This window comes from Pelecanus crispus, chromosome 4 (genome assembly GCF_030463565.1).
Source record: "Pelecanus crispus isolate bPelCri1 chromosome 4, bPelCri1.pri, whole genome shotgun sequence".
Taxonomy (NCBI): Eukaryota; Metazoa; Chordata; class Aves; order Pelecaniformes; family Pelecanidae; genus Pelecanus; species Pelecanus crispus.
Genome location: NC_134646.1, coordinates 80,450,226 through 80,478,073, shown reverse-complemented (window position 1 = coordinate 80,478,073; position 27,848 = coordinate 80,450,226). Strand labels below are relative to the sequence as shown.

The following is a 27,848-nucleotide window of genomic DNA, read 5'->3' as shown; positions in this document are numbered from 1 at the left end:
GGACCCAAAATCCACCTTGCCACCCCCTCCTACAAAGCGCAGACCCTGGGAAGCACAGGATTGCCCCAGGACCATCAGGATTTCCCTCCATAAGAGTATTTCACTGGAAGGGCCCAGGTCATCTTCCATGCAAGAAATGCTGGTCTCTGCTGGACCCCAGACTCCTGGAGCTGGGGTCAGCACGCCTGGATACGGTGGAGGAGGCGTTTGGCCATGCAGCTCTGCTGGAGGACAGGACGGAGCTGTGGGCTGGCTGCATCCCAGCGCATCCCAGTAACCAAGTCCCCGGATAAACATCACTCCATCGGTCCCAGCCTGCATCAGTTGCTCTCTACGTAAGCAATAATGAACTCTTCACATCTGGCACACACCAAATCTGAAAACAGAGTTCGTTATTGCAATTACTGTCAATAAGCAGGTGTCTCTGCTGACTATAAGACACTACCTAGTGTGGCTGGGAGCAGGAGAACGTAGAAACTATGGCCTTAATTGGGATTTGGGATTCTGAATAAATGAGGTTTAGGTGGGTGAATGACAAACAGCCTTGTGTATCACAAATGTTGTTAGGACAACCCCTAAAATTATTTTCCAATGATAAACATTATCTATTAATAACCTGTAATAGAAAAACTTGTTGTTTAATTTATCCCACATGGAAAGAAAATGTAAAAGAAGAAAAAGAAGGGAAGCAATGACTGCTCTTATTAATGTTAAAAGACAGTAGAGAGACAAATCCCCCCTGTTCCCGTCTGGAACAGCAGTCTTAGCAAGCAAAACCTTTTCCACTGCAGGAACAAATTACCCAGCAATAGCAGCCTCGTGCCCTAAGCCAAAGCCACCGGAGTCACAGGGCCCCCAGTCCCCTCTCTTGTGCCTCCAGTGCTCTTTAAAGTGCTGAACAAACAGGATCTGAGATTGCAGTTAGAAAGTACCATGAGCTGTAACATCTCCTGTGTTCGTTCAGAGAGACCCTCGCCTTCAGCTCAGGGATAAAAAGCATTGGTGGGTTTTGGGAAGCAGGATGGTTTTAGGAAGAGGAGTCTCAGCAGCAGGTCTCTGCTCTGAAGTCTTTGCAATTGGGGAAGATCAGCCATGGGGGGGCACGAGGGAATATGCACAAACCAGCCAAGGGCAGGTAAGGGCTGTACCTTCAAGGCAAAGAAAATGGAAAGAGGAATGGAGAGATCCCTCTGCAACGTGGTGGGGGATCTCAGCAGACCTTGTCAGCACCACTTGGTTGGTCCCCAGGTGCTGCCCCATGCTGGCCATGGGTTATGTTAGGTGGGACCAGGCTCCTTTCTCTCCCCACTCCACCTTTTTCCACTCCAGCCAGGAGCTCTGAATACAGATTTACTAACCAGGGTCTGCTTTAAACTATTAATATCAGAACTCCCATGGCTCTTGAATTTGACAACTGGCCCAATGACCTTGGTGAGTTTGCAGCATCCCGGAGCATTTCAATCTCTATAAATCAAAGCGCTTCTGGAATTGAGTCAACCTTTGTTCCAGGGCTTCTCCTGTCTCTTCTATTCACGTTTTCCTTTTGCTGTAGTTACCCGGTATCTGTGGGGTGGATCTGACCCTATTCTTGGTAATACCCTCGCTACAAAGGGAATGGAGCCTACGCTGGGAGCCCGCTCCCACCGTGGAAGCGAATCCCTGGCCCCAGCCTTTGCGTGCTGCGATGCGGCTGCTCCAACACCCCTTAAAGCAAAGGGAGTTTTGGGGTGCTGTGATGCAACAGTGGGGTCCCACATCACATCCCTTTTGCAAGGAAAAGCTTTCAGCCCTGCTCTTTGGGGTATTGGTGCTCAACCTCTCGACGGGCCAACGCAGGGCGTGCAGTGCCCTCGGGGATGCACATGGCTGCTGCCGCCTCCCTGCCCAGAGTTGGTGAACTTGCTCACGAACCTGTCATGAGCCCTTACCCTCACACCCGTGCCCCACTTGCAATTGCTGTTTCGGGTTGCAGGGACATACCAAACACAAACGATAGGCACAGGAATCCGCTACGGTGCTTACGCAGCCTCGCTACCGCCTCGTCGCCTTGTTTTTTAGGCAGGTCTGTTCCCCAGGTGGGTAATCCTTCGGCTAGCAGGGGGCAGGGGTAACTCGTGGCCAGGCAGATCCAGGCCCCCCTTCCCCGGGGATGCTGCCGTCCCGCTGTCCCGCGGGCAGACGGACGGCTCGGAGCGGGTCGCTGCTCTCCTGTGGTCCAGCTCCTCCCCGGGGCCCGCGGAGCCAGCGGCCGTGGGGAAGCAGACTGGCTGGCTGCCCGCTCGCGCCTGCAAGTCCTAGCAGGGAAATGAAGCTATTTTTAAAGAGGAACCTCTGCTAAGTCAAACTGCAGAGAAAGGGAGGTCGAACCTCATTATCAGACGCTCCCCCCGCCCGAAACCCGCACAGGACGGGAAGCGGCGAGGAAGAAATGCTGTGCAGATCATCAAGATTTTTACTGTGCTGGCTCCGAATGTGTTATAATAATCAATATCAGATGATCAATGACAGCACGCCCTGGCAGCCAGGATCATCCGCGCAAACCAGGGGGTGGGAGCTGTGGCTTTATCTCAGGGCTCTGTCTAAATAAATCACAAGTCATCATACAATGTTATAGAAAAAATATGCTCCAAGCGAATGGTTTCAGTGCCGTGCAAATCAAGCCTGCCACTACCATTTCTCTTTTATAACATAAAACCTTAACTTGTTCACTTCTGCAAGTAAATACGCCTGCAGAATGCCCTCCTTTGAGTTTTCCAATGGGTATAAGTGTTACCTACAGTGGGAGCTCTGCTTTTAGCAAAGTAGCAATGAGGCAGCATCAAGGCATGGCAGAACACCACAATAACTATTTTATACAATGCAGTAATTACATACACAATGTGAGCCATTTTAGTGCAGCAGACTGCAACAAACAGAGAGGCTTTTCATTCTATATATGCTTCTATATCATTTAATTATCAGAGAATATATATATACACATATAGAGAGCACATTTTTAATTTTTAATTCCTTGCGTCTGTGTGCATCCACACACACAGGCACAAAAACAAGAAACTAAATTCCAGCCGAAAACTTTTATTGAGCTCCAACTGCTCGCCTGTTATTCATAACCCAGTTTCCTCTCTCACAAAGAGACCTTTCGCATGGTTTGGGTTTTTTTTTTTTTTTTAAAATGTGTGTGTGGGTTTTTTTTTTTTTTCTTCCCCCCCCTCTGCCTCGCTAACAGCTGCTCGCAGTGTTGTATCCTGAGTGATGATGAGGTTCTGAAAGTGTTTTTTTGGAACAGATGGCCAGGAGAGAGCCGGGGAATGTGCCAGCAGCGAGCTGGGGAATGCGCCAAGTCCTGCAGTGACTGAGTACTCCGGGTTCCAGCTCGCGTGCCTTTCCCCTGCCCTCTGCCCCAAGTGGCGCCAGCAGGACTTCCCAGCTCGCGCTCCGAACATCTGGAGTCTGCGACTGCCAGAAGAGCTGGGACGGGGGGAGGATGAAGCAAAAAAAAAAAAAAAATCCCTCACCCATCCCTCCCTGCTCCGGCTTAGCTCCCATGGCTGCGGCGATGTTGCTGCCTAGCACGAGGGCTAATCAAAAGGAAAGAGGGGATGGGAAGGAAAAGAAAATGAACCTTGCGATGGGAGGTTTTTTTTTTTTTTAGTTTTTTAAGGGCTCGGGTTTTCTGGTCAGTGCTGGGTGCCGGGTGTGTTGTGTAGCTGTATATTATTTGTTAGTGGTCGGATCCTGCTCTGTGTACACCCAAGGGCTGTGGTTGTGCTGCCTGGTGGGGAGGTACGGTCTGCCTCGTAGCCCCGGATCCTGTGGGGCTGGGGGATGTGGGGGGCTGCGGTGCACAGCTCTGCACCCACAAAAACACCAATCTCCAGCGAGAGCACCTGGCCATGCACCCTAAAGCCCTAACCCTACTCTGAGCCATACTGCCACCCTCCTGCAAGACATCAGAATTGGGCCCTGGGGGGAAAAGGCTGTAAAAAGAGACTGTGCCAACAGCAGGCTGGACCCAAAACCCTACAAAATCCATGCGAGGCTTTCAGACAACCTCTGGCCACTTGCGATCATGTCCCGTGTAGAAACCGGGTACACCAGGGATGAGGAATCTTGGACTCCCCTTTCTGATCCGCCTCCCTTTGCTGTCGCGTCCGCAGCGCTGCTGGAGGATGCTCTTGGCTGGAGCCAAGGGCAGATCCCCCCCACTTTTCCCAGGACATCAGTGCGGCCCCAGCAGGACTCAGGGCTCTGCTGGGGGTGTCGCAACCCAAATCTCCGACATGGTGCGACTCTTGTGTGCATGGTGAAGGGCAATGCTTAGTCCAGATCGCTTGTACAACCAAGCAAAAGGCAGCTTTAAAAAATGAAGACTATCACCAGAATTCAGCCCCCCCCAGCTTTGTTTTTTTAAAGGAAAAGGCATTTGAAGCCCTTCAATTGCCCCCTATGCTGCTTAAAAATGAGATCTCCTATCACCAAACACCCTCGGTCAAGTCTCAATTGCAACAACTAAAATCACCATATAACTGTAGTTAGGACTGGAAAGGGGATTTTTTTTTTTCCCTAGTCAAGTTTGAAAGGCGAAAGCCAACTTTTCTAATTAACAGCATGGAGTAGAAAGGGGGGGGAAAAACAACCCTTAAATTTTCTATTGCAACAGCAAAGTCTGAACAACAACCTAATGTTAGGGACAGCAGATAATTCGCCCTCAAAAACAAAGAAAAAGGCAATGCACAATCCAGCAAACACAACATCTGGAGCCCCTGCCTGCCAAAACAAACTCCAACCAGCTACTTTTTTGTGTGAAAAGCTCACGGTGCCACAGCACATTGCAGTCGGAGAGCTGAGAGAGTGAGCAATAGAGGCAGAGACACAATAAAATGGAGATGACAGGAGATAAGGCTGCTGTGGACCCAAACGTAGAGCTCAAAGGAGCAGAGGTCTGTGCTCAGGCTTGCTGTGACTTTTTTTTTTTTTTTAAAAAGAGAGAATAAAAAAGGAAACCCGAAAAACAACAACAACAAAAATATAACAACCACCCCAAAGTCAATAATCTAGAGGAACTGCTCAGCGAGCAGTGGTTTCAGAGACCTGATTAAAAACACACACAGCTTAGAAAAACGTGCCGATTTCAAAATTAATGAGGGCGCGGTGATTTTGGGCCAAGCCATTGTATCCTCATCCAGCCGCCCGCGCAAGACCCCCCAGGAGAGACATCCCCTCACACCACCTGACATCCAGAGCTTGGATCTTCCCTGCACAGCTGTCCCAGATCCATAATTTCCACAACACGGCATTTCCCTCCCTTGTGCTCATGATGCCATCGATTTGCTTGCCTCAAGAAGAAAGGGCGATACCAAGATGAGTCCTCCCAACCCAGGCTTTGCATCCCCATTCCTATCTACTGGAAATTACTGCTGTTACTTAGTGGTACCTACTGGTTTTGGCTTCATCATCAGCTGAATGTGCTCTTGCCATCACCTGAGCAAATACTGCTGGAAATAAAATGATAACTATCAGCCAGGGGAATCCACATGCTCTTGGGCTGCCCTAAACTTGGACTTTCCCAAATAGCAGAAATGCATTTGCAAGACACTTTCCAGAAAGAAAAGCAAGGTAGAGCGGGTGCCAAGACCCTGCCTCAGGTACAAAGCCTGGCTTTCTTTTTGTAAAGGGCCTTTGAAGAAGGGTTAGGGTGGGTGTCCTTCAAGAACGTGGAGAAAATGCAGATTTTATCCCAGTGACGCTGTTTCTGCGGATTGGCGGTGGCCTGTTGGGAGGCGGGATGTGCCAATGCCCCGTGAGAGTTTCATTGTTCACGTGCTCTCAGTGGGTTCGGGGCTTTTCTCCACGCGTCTGCTCCGGAGCAAACTTTAGAGAACAAATGCCATAAATGGTAGGTTTTTAATTCTTAATTTATTTTTTTAATTAAGGATGGGCCCAGACCTAACCCTCAGATGTGAACACCCTGAGATTTGGAGCTGCCTGAAATCTGGCTCCTCGTTTTCTGTCTTTAAGCTCGCATTGGTTTACATAAGCCAAGACAATGGGTCTCAACCCATCGGGCACCCAAAGCCTGAACACCAGCCCAGAAATCTGCTGAAGCCCCAGAAAGGATGATCATCCTCTTCTTCCCCCCATCTCGACTAGGAGAGGGGACCCAAGACCCAACTAGCAATTTGCTGAAGCCCCAGAAAGGATGCTCATCCTTTTCTTCTCCCCCATCTTGACTTGGGGAGGGGACCCAAGACCCAACTAGCAATTTGCTGAAGCCCCAGAAAGGATGCTCATCCTTTTCTTCTCCCCCATCTTGACTTGGGGAGGGGACCCAAGACCCAACTAGCAATTTGCTGAAGCCCCAGAAAGGATGCTCATCCTTTTCTTCTCCCCCATCTTGACTTGGGGAGGGGACCCAAGACCCAACTAGCAATTTGCTGAAGCCCCAGAAAGGATGCTCATCCTTTTCTTCTCCCCCATCTTGACTTGGGGAGGGGACCCAAGACCCAACTCTCACTTTGCCCTAGGGTTGGTGGCATCACATCAATGGAGACACCACCACCTGTGGCACTACGGACCCCACAATGAACCCCCAATTTCGGGCCGTGCCCAAGAGCTCCACCCCGCACCTCCCAGTTTCAGCTGGTGCTGTTGGCCGTGGGTGAGCGGTGCCGCGTCTCCGCCTGGCACTGCTGCTCCCGGGGCATAAATACAGCCCATGACAGCAAGAGGAAGCGACAGGGAGTGTGCTATTGTGTTTATTTATAAACTGAATTGCTGCAGGATGATTTGTTGGGCTAAAGAGGAGGAAAAGTGAGGAAACCTGCCCGGATCAGAGGCAGATCTTAACGACACTGGGGAAGGAGCCTGCTCCCCGGCTTAGCTGCCCATTCATCCATTAAAATCCCGCTGATTTATTATCCCGCCTGACAAGCGAGCCCAGAAAGCAGGGGGAAGTTCAATTCAAGTTTACAAAACTCTTTTTGTCATAAAAGCCTGAACAAAGACATCAATCACTCCTTTAATTCACCCATGTCACTCTCCGAGAGGAAAACTGGCAGAACGCTCCGCTTCCTCCTCCCACCACTTGACGATGATTTCACCTAATTGGTTCAGTGTTAAGTAACCTAAAGGAATGCAAGGCGTAATTAGATTTAACGTTGTTTCCTCAAGATACCCACATGTCCTTCAGGTCATACATCTTACTAATGTGTTTATACATACAACGTCTCCATTAGCTACTTTTTTTTTGTTGTCGGGTGATTTTTCTCGGAGATAAGTGTTAGATTAAACAAAACACAAAACACAGGCGGGCGACCGTGTTTTATGGGCTCCAAAAGGCGACTTGAGGTTGGTTTGGTTTAACAAATAACAGCCCCAAGATGACTCTAACAGGATCATGCTCCTGTTAAAACACACGATGGGCAACTAACGAGAGGAAGAGCCCGGCGCGGAGGACGGGGAGGAGAGAAAAGCTTTTGATTAGAGAGGAATGCAGTTATTACAAGATCAGACGGATGGAGGAGAAAAAGCGAGAGAGAAAGGCAAGGGATAAAAAAATCATGAAAATTTCAAGAGGTTGAGAAAGGAAGGAAACCGCTTTGGATTTTTTCTTTTTTTTTCCTTTTTTTTTTTCCTTTTTTGTAACTTTTACCGTTATTTAGGGGGCGAGGGGGCAGGAGGCTGTAACATACCTTCCTTTTTTTAGATCTTCCTTCTGCTTGTAAGGTCCTAGTGCACTGCTCCACGCATTCAGAGAAGCTCATGTTACTGTGGTCAGCGCTGTAATCCAGGTCTGCTAGTCTGGCCAGGGAAAGGATATAGTTACAGGCTATTCTCAAGATGGCCAGTTTGGACAACTTTTGACCATAAGAATAGCAGGGAACCTAGAAGGGGTAACAGGGAAAAAAAAAAAAATTAGGCCAGGTAAACAAAATATCTTGCTTGAAGCATGACAAAACAACTGTAGGTTATTTTCTTAGCAGTTTTTAACATAAATAGGAACTCTAGTGATAAAACACCATATGGTCCCAACAGGTTTTTAAGAAGAACTCCCCCACTGATCTCCACGGGGATGAAAGCAGCACGAAGCCTCTTGATTTCAGCGGGGCAGTTCTGCTTAAAACACGATGGCAGGATATGGCCTGGGATGTCTGCCTGCCATTCAGCGCGCTTCTCGGAGGCCCTGTTTTTCTCAGAAACCTGCAACCCCTATGCCACCCAGTTACTCGTCTTGAGTAACTTATTCCCCGCAAGTAGTTCCAATGCCATGACAGGTCTTGCAGAATAAGGCAATAAGGGGGGTATCAGAAAATACATCGCAGCCTGGTGGTTTTGCACTCAAACAGCATTGACCATGACTTCCAGCCCATGCAAAAACACAATGCTGTTGTAGGAGCAGGACCCAGAGGTAGCAATTCCTACCTGCTGAAACACCCCATCATGGTATCTCAACCTCCCAGAAGAGACCAAACCAGAGCCTGGTTCAGGGCCCTGGCCGTATCTTATGTGATTTATTTCTTTACCCTTGAAGATTTCTAGTGTAATGTGAAACATTCAAACAATTCAAACTAAACAGCATGTGTCTAAATAACTGAACAGTATACGTTTCCTGCTGCAGAAGGTTTGATTGCTTTTTGATCATGATCCACCAAAACACTACGTACATGCTCAATTTTAGGCGCACAACTTTGACATGTCTAGCTTAAAGAGAGATCTTCTTCTGAGTTCAATAGGCTTGGGGCCCCGTTCACTGGTTTGCAAAATTGCTAAAGGTCATTCATCCTTTAATGCACAGGAGTCTATTGCCTATGGGAAACTGGAGCCAGGCATTTATCTGAAATCCATCCTAGCCACTCAGGCCGACTGACCGCCCGTCAATCTAAGTTTTCATACTACATCAATCACTGGGATGCCTCAGTGTCCCTCTACCATCTGCCACTGTACCAGTCTCCATCCTCCTCATCTCTCTAGGGTGTCACACTCTGCTTATGGCTGGAGATTTATTTTAATGCTTCTTGTCGTGCTCATGCCTCAGTTTCTCCTTTCTCCGCAGAGACACAAAGCCACGCTGACCCCTGGATTGATGTCCCTGACTTTACATAAGGTAAGACGGGTTCATCCCCTCCATAAACCTCACAGTGGCCATACGCAGATGCCAAGGGAGGAGCAGAGCAGCTCAGGCATATATAGTATTTCCCCAAGTATTCTGCCAGGCTCCAACTAATGTCAGCTCCATGACCTCAGCTAGATGTGCCTCCTCTGTATTTAGCAACCCATGATAGACCTTTTTGTCCATGAATTTGGTCTGTAAGCTGAACCCCTTTCAACTTTTAGCACCCACAACATGCTTTTGCAAAGTTTTCTCCCTGTGCTATGTAACACAGCCCTCCTTTTGATTGTTTTGAACTTAGCTCCTACTGTCTTCGCTTGAGATTCCCCAGTTCTTGTACTAGAAGAGAGGACAATGGATCTTTATTCATTTCCTCCATGACACAAATTTTTAGCCCTCCATCATCTCTTCTGCCTCTTTTCCAGAAGGGGAAGACTGAACCTTCTTAGCTGATAGTTGTGTGGAAGCCATCCCATAACTTTGATCACCCTTGATGCTCTTCCCTGAACTTTCCTAGTCCTACATGTCCTTTTGGAGCTGGAAGGACTAGAACAACATGCAGTATTCATGTTGTGGGTGCTCTGTGTATTTATCTAACAGATGTTGATGTTCTGTTTTGTTTAATATTCCTTTTCTGGTCACTCCTGATCTGATTTGTGACCACTACCAGGCACTGACCTGAGATTTCCATTGAATGATCTACAGAAACCCTGAGGTCTCTCTTGTCTGAGATAACGGTCAGCTCAGGGTCTGTCATCTTGTATGTGGAATCTGGTGTGTTTTTTCCCATATGCATCACTTCATTTTATCTACATTGTGTTTCATCTGCCATATTATTACCTAGTCAGTCAGAGTCATAAAGTCCCTCAGTAGTTCTTATCCTTGACACCTTTAGCAAATATCTGTACCTTTTGCTGGAGTATTGTCAGAAAACTTTCCATCTCACTGCTCACCCACCTTTCCAGGTCATTTATGAACACACTCAGCAGCACAGCTCACACAGTCACAATTTCAGGCAGTGGGGTCTCCAACCCAAGTCCCTGCTCAAAGCAGAGCTAAGCTCGGCGTCAGACCCTGGTTTGTCCACCCGTGACATCCCTCCCTGCAGGAACCGGCCCTTGTTCCCTACCCACTGTTCCCTGCCTGTCCACCGATCACTAATCCACACTCCTGTCCAAGCTGCTCAGTTTCTTCAAACGCTCCTAGGGAGGAGCTCTGCCATAATACTTATGGAAATCCAAACCGACTACAATCGGTTGGATCACCCTTATCCATGAGCACGTGGATTCTAATGCTGTTGGCCCTATGGGCCATTTGGCTTGTATAATACAGCTGAGGTGCCCAGCAGTGTCTGACCTCTCCAGGAGCAAGCCAACAAGCTCCAAAGGGCCTTTTTCTAAACCCATCATCTGCTACTGATATCCCTGAGGAGGCAGGGAATCTATTTATTCTCTGGGAATACCCAGTGTCACTGCTGCGTTGACCTCTGGTGGCAATTGCACAGAGCAGAAACTTCTCTGCTGGTAACACCAACCCAAAAGGGACAGAGCCACTTCCAGGCCCCTCCTGCCAGCAACTGCACTAGGTGTCCCATCCCCTACTAGGGATTCGAGATATGCCCCATAAAACCCTCTTTGCAAAGCTGGCAGTCAAGGAAAAGGCAAGGCTAAGTGTTGTCCCCACTGCTCCAAAGTAAATCAGAGGGGTAGCTGGAAATGGCTGGAGTCTGGTGGCACAAATGGCCTCTTTTTGTCTAACAAAATCCAAAATCTCTCTCCAAATCCTTGCCTTCAGTTCTTTGCCAGCATTATGCACCCACCAACAGCCCTTGCCCTCAGACTATAATACCTGGTCCCCAGATGCAATAAGCTGAGAGTTATTCTGAAAGCAAGAGCTTCAGGCAGCAGAAACACCCAAGTCTCTTTCGACATCAATGTAACAACAACAGTGGACATCCCAGATCAAACAGCAGCGTGAAAGACCAAAGCAAGATGAAAACTAAAATGGAAGGATTCAGTGAAACGTGGGAATAATTTCAGGCTGAGAGCAAGAAGGAAGTTAAATCGAGTGGAAGGAAAATAGACCACAAAATCCTTGAGGCTGATGCACAGACGCTGTCCAGTTACAACACAAGAAGGCAGGCTAATGTCTTTTTTCCTCATCTGTTTTGCTCTCTTTCTTTTGTGTTTTGTTTTTATTGAAAAAAAAAAAAAAGAAAAGAAGAAACAGAATAAAACCCTAACTGGTTTGTAGGACATGTTTGCTACAAATTCCAAGAAAGACCTCAGTGCTAACACAGTTGACAAAACCCTCGACTGGGATTACACAACACTTTTCCCACATGCTGCAGCAAAGTCCAAACTGGAGCTGCCCCATACGTCCATGGGAAGAGGTTCACCTTGAGCAGCTCAGACACCACCGTGATGGGTGCGGGGCACCAACATTAGGAGATAAGAGCTTTTGCCATGGTAACAGTGTTAGAATAACTATTTCGTAGGAACCCTCCCTGTCTTGGCTCAGCTCCTGCCGTTTTAATGTTTCCTTTTGAATTAAACATGGAAAATTGAGAGGAATGAGCCACTTAGTTCAGATCCAGATCCAAACCTTCCCCAAGCTGGGGGAGGGGGGAGAAGTGAACTCTGGCTTTATTCCTTTAACTTAAAGCCAGCAGGGAGGAGGGGACAGATTTGCACAAGCTGGAGTGAAGGGTGCCAATGACACACCTGGATGCCAAGAAATCTTCAAAATCCAACCCAAACCAGAGCGAGCGTCTTAGAAATGGGAAAAATGCCTGATGCCGGTGTGGCCACACAGGTGTAACACTCCCAGCTCCCATGGGGTCTGCGCTACACAGATTTTTTGGCAGAAGGTAATGCGAGCAGGCATCTGTCATGCTCCTGATGAGCACCAAGCCCTTTCCTTCTGTCACCTTCTTGCTCATCATGCTTGAGCCGAACAGACATCAGTGCTTTGGTGGGAGAGCTGCGAAGACGGGAGCTGAGCAAGTCTGTTCAGCGCCGGGGGAACCAGGGGAGAGCTCAAGTTCCTGTGCAATTGATGAAAATATTTCTCTTATCTGACCTCACCGATTTCTGCTGAGTGGCAGCACAGCTCACCATCTTGCCTGCAATATTTGCAATGATTAAAAGGAATTAGGAAGGAACTGCAACTGAAATTTCACACCAATCTGAAGGAATGCAGCTGTCTGCTAGAAAGGAAAGGATACTGGCACCATCCGCAGCTTCGGGAGATCGGCACAGCAGAGCTTCAGCCAAAGGACGTTTGCTGGTTGTGTCTGCGAAGGGCTCTGCAGAGTCTCATGGGTCTTATCAGTGATCCCCAGGCTGGCAGGGGCTGAAGCAACACAAGATGAACACTCTTGAGACATATTCCTGTGCAGAAGAGCCCTTCTTTGGCAGGAAGATAGGACGGGATGTGACCTAACAGGTCTTTTCCATCCTTGACGTCTGCGATTCAGAGGCAGCGCCCTTGGAAGACCAAAGATGCTCCCTTTGAAGCCCATGGGAAGTCTGCTGCACACTTGACCAGAACAGTGCTTGGCCTGCAGCCAGCCCTCTCGAGCAAGGCAGGGCTCCGCTGCAGCTCCCTGGGGGGTCACTGTCATCTGCCACAGACAAGGTCTTGGAGTTGACTCACTCTCCTCTCAGAGGAGACTGCAGGATGAGGTTCGGGAACAACTAGAGAAAAAGATGGGTGAGAGGGTACAATAACCACCCCTGCCATATGAGGGTGCAGGGTATGTTCACCATGACGGATCTGTGGGGAACAACCAGGAGCATCCCACGGACTTTAGGAGCATCAAGCCAGTTCACACCATTGAGCTTCCGGCCAGGTAGCTCTGTCCTTATCAATAAGATACAATTTCTATAAACACCCTCTGGACCTGTACAGATATCATCTGTAAAGTCAAGTCCACTCTTCTTTTATGCTGCATGAAAAGGCTGGAAGAAAGAAGGGCTTCAGGTGCTGGCGGTCCAGACCTCTCTGTTACCGTGTTAGAAATGGGACTTAGCAGCACAGATCCCCTCCACATGAAGGTCACGCAGGGCAGAATTGGGCCCCTGGGTACAGCAGGGAAGACGGGATGGCTCCAAGGCAGAGAAACGTCTGTGTTTGCGATGCAGTGCAAGCTAAGCCTTCCTGACAGCTAGCTCCTCCACAACATGCCATAATAAGCTGCTGAATTTACCTGTCTGCTAATTCAGCTGGTTTATTTTTATGCTGGGAGTTAAAACACATCAGACCCCCCACCCCAGGAGAGCATTTGGCTGCCTCTTCCCTGCGTCCGAACACACAGCGCAACTGCACTGTCTCATTGTTTGTGCTGCTCCTCCTGCCAAAAATATTTCCAGAAGGTTCATATAAATGTCCAGTGCTTAATAGTTCTGGCTCTCATACATCACTCCTTCCACCCCGGGGTGAGTCAGACGTTTTCCGGGGTTAAGGCACCTCAGGGAAAAGGTGGCAGGTTGGGGGAGCAGGACTGATGGTGTTCCTTGCTTGTAGGTCCTGAGCACAGGGGACACATCTCTCTCTCCCCCCCCGCCCCCATCCTGAAGTATCCCCAGTCTGCAGAGCTCCTGGGAGGAGGAGAGAAGTTGTGGATGCCCCATCATTGGAAGTGTTCAAGGTCAGGTTGGATGGGACTTTGAGCAACCTGGTCTAGTGAAAGATGTCCCTGCCCACAGCAGGGGGCTGGGACTACATGATCTTTGGAAGGGTCCCTTCCAACCCAAACCATTCTGTTATTCTATGAATAACAGCCTTAACAAGCTGAAAGCCTTGTCCAGAAGATCATCACCTGTTTTCAAGATGTGTTATATTGTGGAGCATGTTTGGGAAGGGTTTGGAGCCAGCCTTTTTCTTTCCACCCAGTTCAGGGGGAGGAGGTGAACACATATGGGTCCTCCTACTTCTTGGGGGACCCGCTGGTTGATGGGCTAGTTGGTGTGTTCAGATTCGCCAGCAAGGGACTTGGCTTCCCTACCTTGCTCTTGACAGCTACATGCCCTGAGTCCTCCTAATGTCCCAGGTGGGAGGATGATGATTTATACAGCTGTATGATGGAAAAGCCTGCAAGCATTGCTGGGACATCCTTTCACAGTCCTGCCAGAGCCCTTCAGTGCAGTTGGTCATCAGTGGGCGGATATGGTGATTGCAGTAACGGCACCACGGAAGTAGACAGCTTCCATGGAGTGCCTGAACTTAGGATCCAGGAGAACCATGGTGTGTGGTTCAGAGCCACCAAGCAACTTGCAGCTATCAGACAGGCAGCTTTGCTGCCTGCAAGACTACTCCCACGTGCAGCAGCAGAGCCTGCTGCGTGGCCCTGCTCCCCAAATACCCTTCCTCCTGCCCACAGCACAGCAGCAGCCAGTTTCCACTGATGGCTCCTCCATGCCACTGGTGCTCACTGTACTGAACTGGACCTTTGGGGCAGCATGGCATGGGTTTGAACCCAGCAAGGCCAGATCCTGCTCTGTGGATAAATGGCATCGTTCTCAGGGGAGTGCTTTTGGAGAAGGGCCCCATAAAATCATAGAATAGTTTGGGTTGGAAGGGACCTTTAAAGGCCATCTAGTCCAACCCCTCTGCAATGAGCAGGGACATCTTCAACTTGCTCAGGTTGCTCACAGCCCTGTCCAACCTGACCTTGAAGGTTTCCAGGGATGGGGCATCTACCACCTCTCTGGCCAACCTGTGCCAGTGTTTCACCACCCTCATCGTAAAACATTTCTTCCTTATATCTAGCCTAAATCTACCCTCTTTTAGTTTAAAACCCTTGTCCTATTGCTACAGGCCCTGCTAAAAAGTTTGTCCCCATCTTTCTTATAAGTCCCCTTTAAGTACTGAAAGGCTGCAATAAGGTCTCCCTGCAGCCTTCTCTTCTCCAGGCTGAACAACCCCAACTCTCTCAGCCTTTCTTCATAGGAGAGGTGTTCCATCCCTCTGATGATCTTCATGGCCCTCTGGACCCGCTCCAACAGTTCCATGTCCTTCTTGTGCTGAGGGCCCCAGAGCTGGACGCAGCACTGCAGCTGGGGTTTCACCAGAGCAGAGGAGAGGGGCAGAATCACCTCCCTCGACCATCCATGGGCGTCATGGTGTCAGATGCTCTGCAGAGCTCTAGTCCGGTCAGTGATGGGCAGCTATTTCATACCATGGGGGTGGGAGGCTTTTGTTTCTCTGCCACCAGACTGCAGCGATGGGGAACAGGCAGCCCCATGCTAGCAAAGCAATCACAACAGCTTGAAAGAAAGCCTCATCCCAGCCTCGCCACAGGCAACGAAGCATCCAGCCAGGGACCAGACCTAGCTTAATAATGCCAACAAGAACAAAAGCAGCATCGCTCAGGCAGGAGCACTAGTTCCGACTGAGGCGCCTTTGCCTCTCGGGTGGGTCCACGCTGTCAAATAACCCAGCTCCCGGTTCCCTCCCAGCTCCTGGCTCCCCCATCGCTCACATTGCAGAAACATGAGTTCACTCCTTGGAGCGAATGAATTGGCTTCCTCCAAACAAAACCTAGGTGTGGTGCTGGGTGAGTTCACCCCAGGGATCTCTTCCAAACGGCAGGCTGCCCCAGGCCTGGCTCCGCTCCATTTTGGACAGTCCTCCTGCACTATCCCTGGACATTTTGCACCCTCAAAGCCTCGTGCACATCCTCAGGGCACGCAACACATACTCTCAGTATCATGCATGAAAAATACCACATTGCTGGGTTGCAGCAAAGCTCTTACCTGACTGCAGGCTCTTTGAAGCACCTCCCAGAATAATAACTACATAGAGGACTACTGGGGTATCACAGGAGAAATCCCAGGGCCATTGGGCACAGAAAATCTCCTCTTAGAACAGCCCACCCTCAAGCACTGTAGTGGGGAACACATTTCAGGTGACATTTTAGTAGTGGTCATCTCCCATCTCTGAGGTCCAATGGGTCCAATTCGCCTGGGGAATAGGAGAGCAAGCTCCACGGGAGCTAATGGCATTACACCAGCCCCAGCTTGGCCTCGGTGATTCTTTAGTCACCAGCCACTGCTGGAGACCATGGGGTTTTCCACTCCCTTGCTATCGCTGCTTAGACTCAGGAGCTGCCCCGAGCCCATGGCCAGCTGCAAGGAGCACAACCCTCCCGCAGCACACGCGTGGCTCTGCTCGCATCCCTGCCTGGCACAGGAGACAGCGCAAACTAGGACCGGGGTGGGGTATATCACTTTGGGAACATACGTGGCATGGACCGAAGGAGATGCAGGTCGGGAACAAAGAGCCTGGGGGCTCTGCTACAAGGTACCATAAAGTGTCCCACCTCCCCACCACGGGGACGGCACCCCAGAGAGGAATTTGAGAGCGGATTAAGGCAGGGAGCGGAGGCTGGATTCAAAGCTCGCTGGAGAAAAGCGGACTCTTTCCTCCGATTTCAGCGGGAGCCATAAGAAAACACAGAGGTTAACTCGGGGTGGCTGCAGCAGGCAGAACAAATACCTCCCGACAGGAGCGGGATTTGTAGCAGAGGATAAAATCAGTTAGCAGCGAAGGGAGCAAACAAGCCCCGTTCTTGGTGACACACAGTCATTGTTTTCAGGATTTTTGTCTGGTTTCTCCCTTATTTTCTCTCCCCTTGCGTTGCTTCAGGCCAGTATTTTGTCATCTTCTTTAGCTGTTAAACCACAGTGCCGCCCTGTTCTGCCCCGACCGGGCTCTAAATAACCGTAAGCGTCACTCCGGACTGGCTGAAACCACCGCGATGCTCCGGTTAATGCTGTGCTGCTTGATGACAACGCGCGGCGGTGGCACCACACGTTGCGAGCAACGTGTGGAGGAGGCTCCAGCTCTCCCGAAGCGCGGCGGCACCTCTCCAACTGCGACCGTGGAGCAGGGCCAAAACCCCCTGCCCGGCTGCCTCCCCCAGCGAGCTCGACGAGCGGTTTCTCTTCAGGAGCTGGGTTTTAAGGCATCTTAGGGTTTCCTGCTGGTGGGATCACGGGGGCATGAATCACTGGGAATAGGGCTGGGAGATGTCAGCAGGTGATGGAGGAAAGCTCTCAGCCTCCCCGCCACGCGGTAAGGGCACGCCAGCGACACTGGTCGCATACGGTGTCCCGTCTGCAGAGGTGACAAACCACAGCTGCCTTTGGGATGACACACAAATAGGGTGAGCACGTAACGATGCATCCCCAGAATAGCCTCAGTCTCCACCGGCTTGTGGCTAAGGCACTGCTCAAGCCACAGGTCCTGCCTGCATTTAGTGCCTGGCTTGTTCCCTCAAACCCCTGCAGACAGCTCGCCCCCACGCCACCCCACAGCAATGCAACCTCCTCCCGTGGCCTTGAGGCTGCTGCTCCTGACGTCCCACCACGCTCCCAGCGGGAGCGAGCGGGGTCTTTTCTGCACTGATTTAACAACAAGCCACAGCAGCCACGTGCATGCCGGCAGCAAAAAGTGAAAGGATGCTAGTGGGGGGAAAAAAACCTCCACTCCAGCAGCTAAAAAGCCCTATAAAACCCTAAAATATCTCCAGAACCCACATGAGTGCAGAGAGCGAGGCTGTCAGCTGCTAAGGCAGAGAGCGCCCTGGTAATGCAGTGGTGAAAAGATTTAGAAAAACGCCAGTGTACTTCAAGGGAAAATAAACATCTGTGGACACATTTGCTCCCAGTGCAGACTCTAGCTCGCTGTGGCTCGATGCGTTGCTTTCTTGAGGAGGAGCTGGACAGCAGTGCTCCAGAGAGAAACCAGATGTGCAAGCCTAGGCAGGCTCCAGATCAGGAAGGCTGCTGTGGTTGTCTCCGTCCATCGAGGGAGAGTTTGCTGCCACCTTAGGGTCTGTCAGCACAGCTGAGAAGCTCGATCGCAACTCCTGCGAGTGCAATATAGTGGTGGGAGTTGGCTTGCTTGGGTGCCTGCTGCAGTCTAACAGTGGAGAGCACTATCTCCTCCTGGCCAAGGCCTCCAGGAGCAAACCTGGTGGCTAAGTCCATGCTGTAATAAACATTAAGATGGTTCAGTTTCGCACTTTGGAAGTGCTGGAGTAAGAGACTCTTGCTGCCAAAAGGAATTTGCAGACAAAAAAGGAAGCCAGCGTTGCTGGCAACCACGGCCTGGCCTGGATAGCTGTTGCTCTGAAGATGTGCAGTGGTGTTGTCACATCTTGTCTCCTCCGCGCTGTGTCATGAACTGGAACGTCCACCAGCACAAGGGCACTTTGGATGGAGGAGGAGATGACCTTGGGTTCTTGTGAACTCAGTGCTGCGTCTCTGTCTGCATCAGAGATGTTTGGCTTCACTGACCACCCACAACGGCAGGGAGAGGGAGAGAAAAAGGATGGAAGTCACAACCCGTCATGCCACTTATGGGGGGTCCTGGAGCAGCTGGGGCAGGACAAGAACCCCCTGACCAGCACCTGCCAGGGCATCCGAGCGCAGGAGACCAGTGCTCCGGGTAGGAGCTGCCCAGCCACGGGGACAGGAGCTGCACCCAGGAGGGACGCCAGAAAGGCAGCAGGAGGGAGAGCAAAGTCTAGCAGCTGTATCTCCACTGTCTCAAAGTGTTTTAGAGCAGGTGAGTGTCCTCCACGGGGAACTACACTGTCAGCCTCAGGAGTCCACTGTCAGTGGAAGGATTGCTTGGACAAATGATGCTTGGGGGACTGAGGGGGGGAAATCTCTTCCAGACTGAGTAGCTGAAGATCACAAGTGCCAAGACTAGGGGAAGGAGCTATATCTCAGGAGCATCTACTCTTCAGTCCCACTTCAGTGTTAAGGCCCTACAGTGAAGGCAGCGGCTCGATACAGAGAGAGGGAGAGAGATCCTCGTTCCTGGTGGCCACGACACCAGGAGGCGAGCACAAAGGCAATGGCACATCTCTCCCAACAGCAGGCAGCTTCCCAGAGCCTGCAGCTGCCTGTCTACCTCCCACCTCTGAGGGGGCCCTGGCTTCGGAGGCGAGCCGGGGACAGCTAAGTGCTCAGGGACACGGCTGGATTAGCCTCTCTTGTGTGAAACGACTGTGGTCGGCTCTTCCTCTACCAAGAACTGGGGAAAAAAACAACCCACCCCTTCCTGCCATCTGGAGAGCTAGCCGACAAGCCGAAACATGTGTGCCATATGTACACAGCTGCGGAACACGGGGACGCCGCTGTCAGCCCATCTGCCCGGCATGCTGCGTGCCAGTCGCTCGTCCTCGGGTGGGCTGCTGAGGCAGGGAGGGTGTCCTGCAGGGAGGCATAGCTTCCTCCTCCTCCTCCTCAGAGGGCATGGACGGGTTCCCCACGGCGTGGCCGTGGTGGGCCTGATCCTGCAAGCATTGGGGTTTTATCTCACGCCTGCCAGCGAGGATGGGTATCTCCAGCCCCACGCATCCAAACAGGCTGGGGGAAGGGACGACACCTGCGTGGGTGCTGAGTACCAGTGGCTGAGCGGGGCTCCCACTTCCAGCGGCTCCACATCCAGCATCCCACCCCTTCCCAAAGGAGCACGGGGCCGGGGCCGGCTGCGTGCAAGCACAGCACTCTCCCGTGCTCCTCGCCGGCCCGTCTGCGGGGAGGTATCGGTTTCAGTGCCTCAGGAAAAGCCTCCCAGCTGCTTAAGAGTCTGATACGTGATGACAAGGAGGGGACGGAGGACTGACGGAGGAACAAGAAGTAAACCGAGGTCTGCAGCTGAGGGCACACAGGGATTGCCTCCTGCACGGGGCCGAAGACCTTTTGTATGCTCGGGGATGTGAGAAGACGGCGCTTACCCGAGGCAAGAGAAAGCCTCCCTACTGCGTTTACCCCTACAAACGCATCTCTCCGTACTCCTGCTTCCCGGCCCCGCTGACCAAGACGTGATGGAAAGCAATGTCCTCCCTTCTGATCCGAACTGCTCCTCAAAAGCCTCGCTGCCGGCACCGGTGTGAATGATTTGAGTGACAAGCCAGCGCCGCGCGTATGTGCAATGAAGCCGACTGTCACCTGATGTCACGTATGGCACCAAGCACGCCGTTGGCAGCCCGACAAGAAATGAATCCAAATGTCATCCAATGATGGTCAGGACAGCCAGCCCACCCCTCAGCAAATTGCTAGGAAAACCTCGCAGCAAACATTTCCCGGAGAATGATTTCTTTCTCTCTGCAGCGCGAATACAGCTCTGCCAGTATGTTCCCATGCTGACCCTAGAGACCGGCTTTCATGGGAAGAGAGGACAGCAACTTGTTCTCCAGGCTCTTTGGGCTCCCAGCTGAGTCCAGGGCTGAAATGATTTATGGAGACAGGGCCAAGGCCAGGAATCTGAGGCTTTTCAAGAGTTGCCCATTTCCCAAAAGAGTGCAGCTTTAATTTGTTGCTTGCCTGACTTCTGCTTGAGGCTCAGCCTAGAACAAGATTGCCAGTGATTTGGGAAATCAGTGCTACTTCCCCTTGCGGTTTTGGTGGTGTAGATGTCTGTCCATGGAGAATTAGACTGACACTTCCAAGCGTGTTACACACAGTCGCCAAACAACCGAGATACGGAAGCAGCTTATGGAAACAAAATATATCCAGTCTGGAGTTTGCATCTACAAGGGGCGGCCTCTCAGCACCGGAGGGACAGCATCCAGCCCACACCGGATTACCCCGATTGTAACAGAAGCCCTCAGACCCCACCACTGCACGGTAATTAAAAATGCTCCAGTTTAGATGCTCATCAGCAATTCTGTCCTGATATACAGCCCCAGTCTCAGCCTGCGCATCCTACCGAGGTCGGGGCTGGAAGTCTGTTTGCAGAAGCAGATGACGGGGAAGGATTAACTCTTGGGGTGCAGCTACCCAACACACAGCTGTGGTTGAGAAGGGCTGCAGGCATCATGCAGGAGATGGGAACAAGCAGAGCTCCTCTAAGCAGGAAACAGGACTGAGTCCTAAAGGAAGCACGCTTGGGGAATGGCTCGGATAAGTAATGTCTGGAAGATGGTAGGCAAAAGCCTGGGTGTGTGAGCCCGCCCTGCAAGCGGAGTGTGCTGCTCCCACCAGGCTGGAGGGACCATCCTGGGAGAGGCGATGCTCGGCATCTCTCACGATCAGACTCATCTGCAGCTCACAGCCCTCCAAGCCCTGTGCATCTCCTCCTTCCTACACACCTGGAATAGTCCCATCAGCATTTACTGGAAAGGCAGAAAAGCCGGGACAGCGGCGCTTGCCCCGCGTGACAGCACATCTTTGTCTACCGATGAGCCGTTACCGGGTGCCTCCCCACAGAGGGAAGCACAGGGCCGAGCGTAGGGGCCAGGGCACTGATTTATCCTTGTGGGGAACATACAAAAACCTTGCGTCTTCTCTGGATCTCTCCTCACCTCCCACATGTTGGGGAGGTGATGGAGGGATTTTGTCCAAAACTTCATTTACCTTTCAGAAGCTCCACCCTGCCATCTCTGTTATCCTTCACAGGCGACCATGAGGATTTTTGAGACCTCTCAACAAGAAAGCCCAGCACGGTACACACTTCAAGCACACGCCACAGTAAAAATGACGGGAAATGAACGGGCAGGGAACCACAACTTAACTCGGCTGTCCCTGGCAGACACAGGGCACACAGCAAGTTTCAGAGGTGGCTGCAGGAACCCCAAGGGCCCTGCGGGGTCAGGCACCCTGCACAAAAGTCAACGGGAGCACGTTGCTGCCCGAATTCCCAGTGATCCCTTCGGGCCAGCCCACCCCAGCAGGAGAGCTCGCAAGTACACGTGCTCTCGGCACAGGAGCATCACCCCGGCTCGCAGCTTGGCCAAGCGCCTCTCTCCACCCTCTGGTTTCACTCCGAGGGCTTTCTCGGGTTTGTTTCATTTCCCCCCCCCCCATGCCATTCTTTCTCCGGGGGGCGGGGGGGGGGGAAAGTCCGAAAGTTTCTAACTGCAAGCAAATTAAAAGCCCTTATTTATTTATCTTGAGCGTTAGCTCGGTTCTAGGGTTGGTACTTCCAGGCATTTTGAACCGACTTCCCCTTCTGTCAGGCGTCCACTCCAGGCTCCCGTCCCTCACCCCCCCGGCCTCGGCGGAGCGGCCGCTTGCCCCGTGCCCTGCGACCCCCCGGGCGCCCCCGAAAGGCAGCGCAGTGGCGGGGCGGCGGGGGTGGGAATTGGCCAAGCGACGCCCGGCGCCACCACCCCCTACCCCCTACCCCCCCCACCCCCCCCGCCGGCGGCCGAGCCCCGCTGTCCCGCAGGGCCCGGGGCGGGCGGAGCAGCGCAGGTACCTGCTTCCGCAGCGCCTCGAAGGCGGCGCTGATGGTGTGGACGCGGGTCCTCTCCCGGGCGTTGGCCAGCAGCCGCCGCGTCTGCTGCAGGGCTTTGATCTCCGGCGAGACGCCGGACGCCTCGCCCGGCCGCGGGCGCGGGGAGGCGGCGGGCGGCGGCGGCGGCGGGCGGGCGGCGGGGGGCGGCGGCGGCGGCGCGGCGGGGAAGGCGCTGGCGGCGGCGGGGAAGGCGCTGCGCGGCTCCCAGGCGGGCGGCGGGGCGGCGGGGGGCGGCGGCGGCGGGGGGGGAGCGCGGAGCCCCGTCCGCCTCCCGCTCAGCACTTTCAGCTCCACGCGGAAACTTTTGCAGCCGGGCTTGCGCCGCAGCCGCCGCAGCCCCCCGAGCTCGGCGGCGCAGAGCCGCGGCCAGTGCTCGCCCTCGGCCAGCGGCGTGCTCCGCATGGCGCGGGGCGCTCAGCAGCGGCTGCTCCGCCGCTCCGCTGCCGCCGCCGCTGCCGCCGCCGCTGCTGCCGCCGCCCCGCTGCCGCCGCCGCCCATCTGCGCCCGCTCGGCCGCGGCGGGCAGCGGAGCCCCGGCGGGCCGGCTCCCTGCGTCCGTGCGTCCGTCCGCCCGTCCGTCCGCGGCTCCCCGCAGCCTGCCTCCCGCCGTCGGCAGCCGGCCCGCCGCGCAGATGAGCGGCTTTAAAGAAACAGGAAGGCTGGCCTTTTTTTTTTTTTTTTTTTTTTTTTTCTTCCCAAAACAGCTGTGCTGCCAATCTCCTTTGTTCATCCCCCCCCCCCCCCCCTTCCCTTCCCTCCCACCCCACTCCCACTTTCTTCTTTAATCTCGCTCTTCCATGCGATGGAAGAGAAATCCTGCCCCCCGGAGACTCGCCGCGACCCACCGTGTGCGCTTCCCCCCCCGCCCCCCGCCTCCCCAGGGAAATCCGTGATTTGCTTTGGCTGCCAACCCCCCTTCACCCCGCTTCTCCCCTCCTATCACTCCTTTCCCTCATCAAGATCCTCATCTGCGAGGCGGGGGGGTGCCTGACTTCACGTTCCCTTCCGAAATGTGCCCGGGAGCGGTGAGGGCACCCCGGCGGGATGAGGAGCGGGGCAGCCGGGGGAGCTCTAGCACCTCGCAGATCCCGTCATCGCTTCGACTTTCACGGCTCCCTGAAGCCTTCGGTTGCTGCTCTGCTACCGTCTTCGGATTACTCCACAGTGAAGGGCTGCCCTGTTTTCCGCAGGGATAACAAGGGAGCCTGGATGCATGGGTTAATTGCTACCAGCCGTGGGCTGCCTTTTGCTGGCACCCCGAAACCCCTCACCTCCCCTTACCCCAGCCACGCAGAGGGGAGCAGCCCCAGCGCAGCAGGGCCCGGGGTCTCCACAGAGTGGGCAGGCGGGGTGGGAGGGAGGGATGGAGAGGTGCAGGGACTTGCCTAAGGTCGCAGTCAGAGCTGTGGCACGCAGCTGGGAATAAACTGCATTTCACAGGATTGTAGGAGAATTCAGGGCAGAAGGGACCTCAGGAGGTCCTCTGTCATTTTTAAAAGTATTTCTGTTATTTAGGCACATGGCTTCTGTTTTCAAGTCACCTAAGACCCTTAGACGCTAAGTCATATTGAGAATCAAGGGGATGTAAGCTGTGAGATGCTCGAATTCACTGCAGAGAAAGGGATGCTTGTTCCTAACCCTCCTCCTCCTCCCATAGCATGTCAACCTAGCAGCCGCCGGCACCACATGGGGAGAGCAGAGGGAGCTTCTGTTGACCTCGTTGAGGTCCACGAAGCAAGACAAGCTCTGCCTGGTGGCTAATGTCCTCTGCTTCATGCTGCTGTGGCCAGGCTGCCCCAGGGCAGACATAGCAATGGTTTCTTCAGGTGGAGAAACTCAAGGTACTGGAGGCAGTACTAGAGAAGATATGCTGAGTCCTGGTTCAGCACCGTATCTGTAACAGTCATGCTGCCTCCTCCATTAAATCCTCTGCCCCAGGTGTCACTGCAGTTTGATTTTCTTTTGCAGAAGGGCTTTAGGTGAGCCAGTTGAACTCAGAAGTGCCTGGCTCCCCAGTGTGGCTAGCATCACCCCCTTGCCTCGTGGTGGTGCTGGCAAACTGCTCCAATATCCTCAGCTAGAGCCTGTGCATTGTTGATACTAATGCCAGGGCATGCCCTAATGACCATTTTCTCCATCTTTCGTCTCTGAGTTTCTCTAACTCTCAAAGATGAGAGCCAACAAAGGGATTTTTGGTTGACCTGGTTTCTCCCAAATGTCCCAGTGAGCGGCAGTAGCACCAGCCCCTCCAGCAGGGTCTGTCTTCCTGTGGAGGCCTACATTAAACATTTGGTGGCTCTTCTCACAAGAGAAGGAGGATTAAACCCAAGATCTTGGCCAAATTTCAGTCTCAGCCATTAAATTCTGCCTACCTAACATCCCCCTGCTGTTCCAGCTTGACTCTGTGGACCAAATCCATTCGGGGGTAAATCGTAGAATCATAGAATTGTTTAGGTTGGAAAACACCTTAAGATCATCCAGTCCAACCATTAACCTAACACTACTGAGTCCACCAGTAAACCAGTTAAGGTTAGAGTAATAATTTCATGTTTCCTGGCTTGGTGGCTGGATTATTTTTTAAAGAAAGTAAAAACTAGGAATCATTAAGGTTGGAAAGGACCTCCAAGATCATTAGTCCAACCATCAACCCAAGATAAAACCCGTTAAAAAAAAAGGAATTTGCAGCCATTTACGGCATTTGTTTTTCACATCTTACCCTTAAGACGCATGTATTTTCTGGGTGCTGGTTATATAGCTGCTCCCTTGGCGGTAGCTGCATTACGGAGTGCTTCCAAGAAGAAACCTAAACCTGAGCGTCCCTAGTCACATAACTGCCTGTCAGACCTTCCCCTTCTCTCATTTTAGTATCCTTGTGGTTATGGGTATCACAAGAGAGCTGGGGGGGCCCAGATCAGGGCTGGGTCACGATGGTCCTTGTCCCTCAGGGTGACACACTGTGTGGTGCATACAGCCCGTCCCCGTCTGTGCCCCGTTCGCAGAGGATACAGCAGCGACAGCTGCCAACCGCGGAGCGCGGACGCCATGTACGTACAACCCTGCAGCGAGTACATTAACCTGCTTTCGCTTCATTAGGTAAGGGAGCAAACTGCGTGCGGACTCTCTTGTTATCATCCGATTGGGTTGCTCCTGTTTACCTTAAAGGTGCTTGAAACTAAAGCTGGCTTTAGACTAAACCGAAGGGAGAGAGATTTAAACTGCAATGAAAGGGTCCATACAACCTCTTCTATCGGCTTAAGCTATTTAGCAGAAAGTTACTCTTCAAATTAAGCAAGGAAGAGTTTTCTGCAGAGTAAACCCTGCCCTGCAGCACAAGCCATGGTAGCCCCAGAGTCCTTGGCATGCTTTCTACGTGCAATGGAGATGGGCAGCGATGCCTGAGCTCACAGAGACCACCGTGCCTCTGGATACCAAAGCAGCGGGGCCGTGCTGGCATTGGTATTCGGGCTAGGAGCAGCGCGGCCTCGTGCCATGCCACTGGAGCAACACGGTTTTTGGGACCGAATGCAAGAAAATCTCTGGGCGGTGCTGGCTGCTCTGTGCCATATGGATGCAGCAGCTCATTCTGCTGTGTGGTACCTACGTGCCAAAATGATGGCATGAGATGAAAAACAGATGGAGGGAATTGCCTGCCTGTGGGGGAGAAGCACAGAGTAACAGGACCGTGGTTATGAGTTGTAGCGAAACTCCTGACCTTTCCTTTCTGCAGACCACTTAATGTCAGCCCTGTCTGCCCTCAGAGTTGCATCGTTTTAGCAGTCCTGCGGTGTCCTGCAGGGCAGGTATTCACAGGTATGGGTAAGGCAGGTACTTGCAGGGCATAGGCACACACAGCGGAGGGTCTCATCTATGCCAGAGCCAGCCTGGTGGTCCGGTGCCACTGTCCGATCCCATTGCCCTGCCTCCTTCTCGCCGTACTCCCATTACCTCCCTTTGCCAGCGCTGGGGTCCTCTTTGCTTGGGGTGAGCAAAGCTAACCCAGCCCAGTCCTGTTTAATACGCCTGGCATTTTGTGACGTGGTGGTGTGGCTGTGGCTGCGCACTGGTGAGGTGGGAAAGGGGCTGCTCCTCTGCTCTGAGACCCACCGAGAAAACCACTTCAGTATAAGCACCAACTGAGAAGCTTGCCACGCAACCCTGCTACCTCTGCCTTCAAGGGTAAATAAATAAGGAAATAAACCCTTTGCCAGTCCCTTGTGAAGGACATAAGAGTCCTGGGTAAAAATCGGAGCAGAGAGCATCACTGGAGAAGTGTCAACCTCTTATCCCAGTATCCTCTGGCACTGCGTTACTCAAAGACATGGATTGACTCCGTCCAGTACGGGGTCGAGCTCTCCCTGACGCTGTGGCACCATGACCTAAACTGGTCTCTGCTTTCTGCCAGTGGGTGAAACACCTCGCTGGGTGGCTCTCTGCTCTGCTAAAAATTGATATGGTTGAAGTAAATGACTGTGAAACCCCAGAGTGTGTCTTCAGATGATATATTTTTTAAAAGGATAAGTAAGTAGAAAGGGAAAGGAAATGGGAACAATCTACTGTATGGCAAGATTTAGCGGTAGGTGCAGTTTGGGCTGTTTGAAAGGCTTGTCTGCAGTGCCCAGGATAGGCGATGAGGGAAAGACACGCTGCAGGTGGGTGCCAGGGAGATGTCTCCAAAGCAGAGCCCGAAGGACAGGACATCTTCCCCAGGAAAGCATCCCGAGCATTTGTGAAAGGTGATTCAGCTGGTGACAGCTTTGTACTTTCTGAAAACCAGAACACACTTCCAAATCCTGTGAAAAACCAGAGCTCTGCACTTGTTAAAAAGGAACGTCTACTCTCATGTACATTTTCCAACATCCTCCTTAGGCAAGAGGAATTATTTTAAAATGCTGTTGAAGAGCAAAAACAGAAGTCTGATCGCAAGTGGCATGCTGAGTGTATCAGTGTAAAGTTGAGTCATCAAAGCAAGATTGAGATGCAGCCTTAATCCTTCTTCTTTTAACGTTTAAATATGTGTCATGTACTCTGATGTTATCATTAATAGTTTGACAGCATTTAAGCAGCTGTCTTTCTTGGGAGATTACAGAATTTCAGTATGTGTTTTGAAGTGTGTAAGATATAAGAAATGAGAAGGGGAGAACTTTTCTTTTTTGCAATAAAAATTCCATCAGGAGCACATTCTTTTATTGTGAAGTATTTAAACAACAAAAAAAATGAAACAAAAAAACCCACCTTGGCAGGCTAAAAGTTTGTCCAGTGCCTAATCTGGAAAAAAAAAAAAAAAGAAGAAAAAGGAAAAAGAAAAAGCACTGTTTTTATAGTTCTATGAAAAATACATCTTAAAAACCAGCAACTTGAGAATATAGGCAAGAGAGGAGAGAAAAAGTGAGAAAAGGCTGCTGAAACACATGTCTGTTATTAGTGAAGAGAAGAGAAATTTCTCCAGCATTAGGGAAACCCTGTAGCATTGCTAAATACTC

At 51.9% G+C, this 27,848-nt stretch overlaps 1 protein-coding gene across 1 annotated transcript; it reads right to left on the bottom strand.

Moving 5' to 3' along the window:
• Positions 1–2,054: 2,054 nt before the first annotated feature.
• Positions 2,055–22,771, bottom strand: ATOH8 (atonal bHLH transcription factor 8). The gene is made up of 3 exons (XM_075709874.1): positions 22,331–22,771; positions 7,692–7,883; positions 2,055–2,294 (listed from the first exon to the last, which is right to left on the bottom strand). Exons 1-3 carry the CDS (start codon positions 22,769–22,771, stop codon positions 2,055–2,057), a joined length of 873 nt encoding a protein of 290 aa, XP_075565989.1.
• Between the last annotated feature and the right edge of the window lie 5,077 nt (positions 22,772–27,848).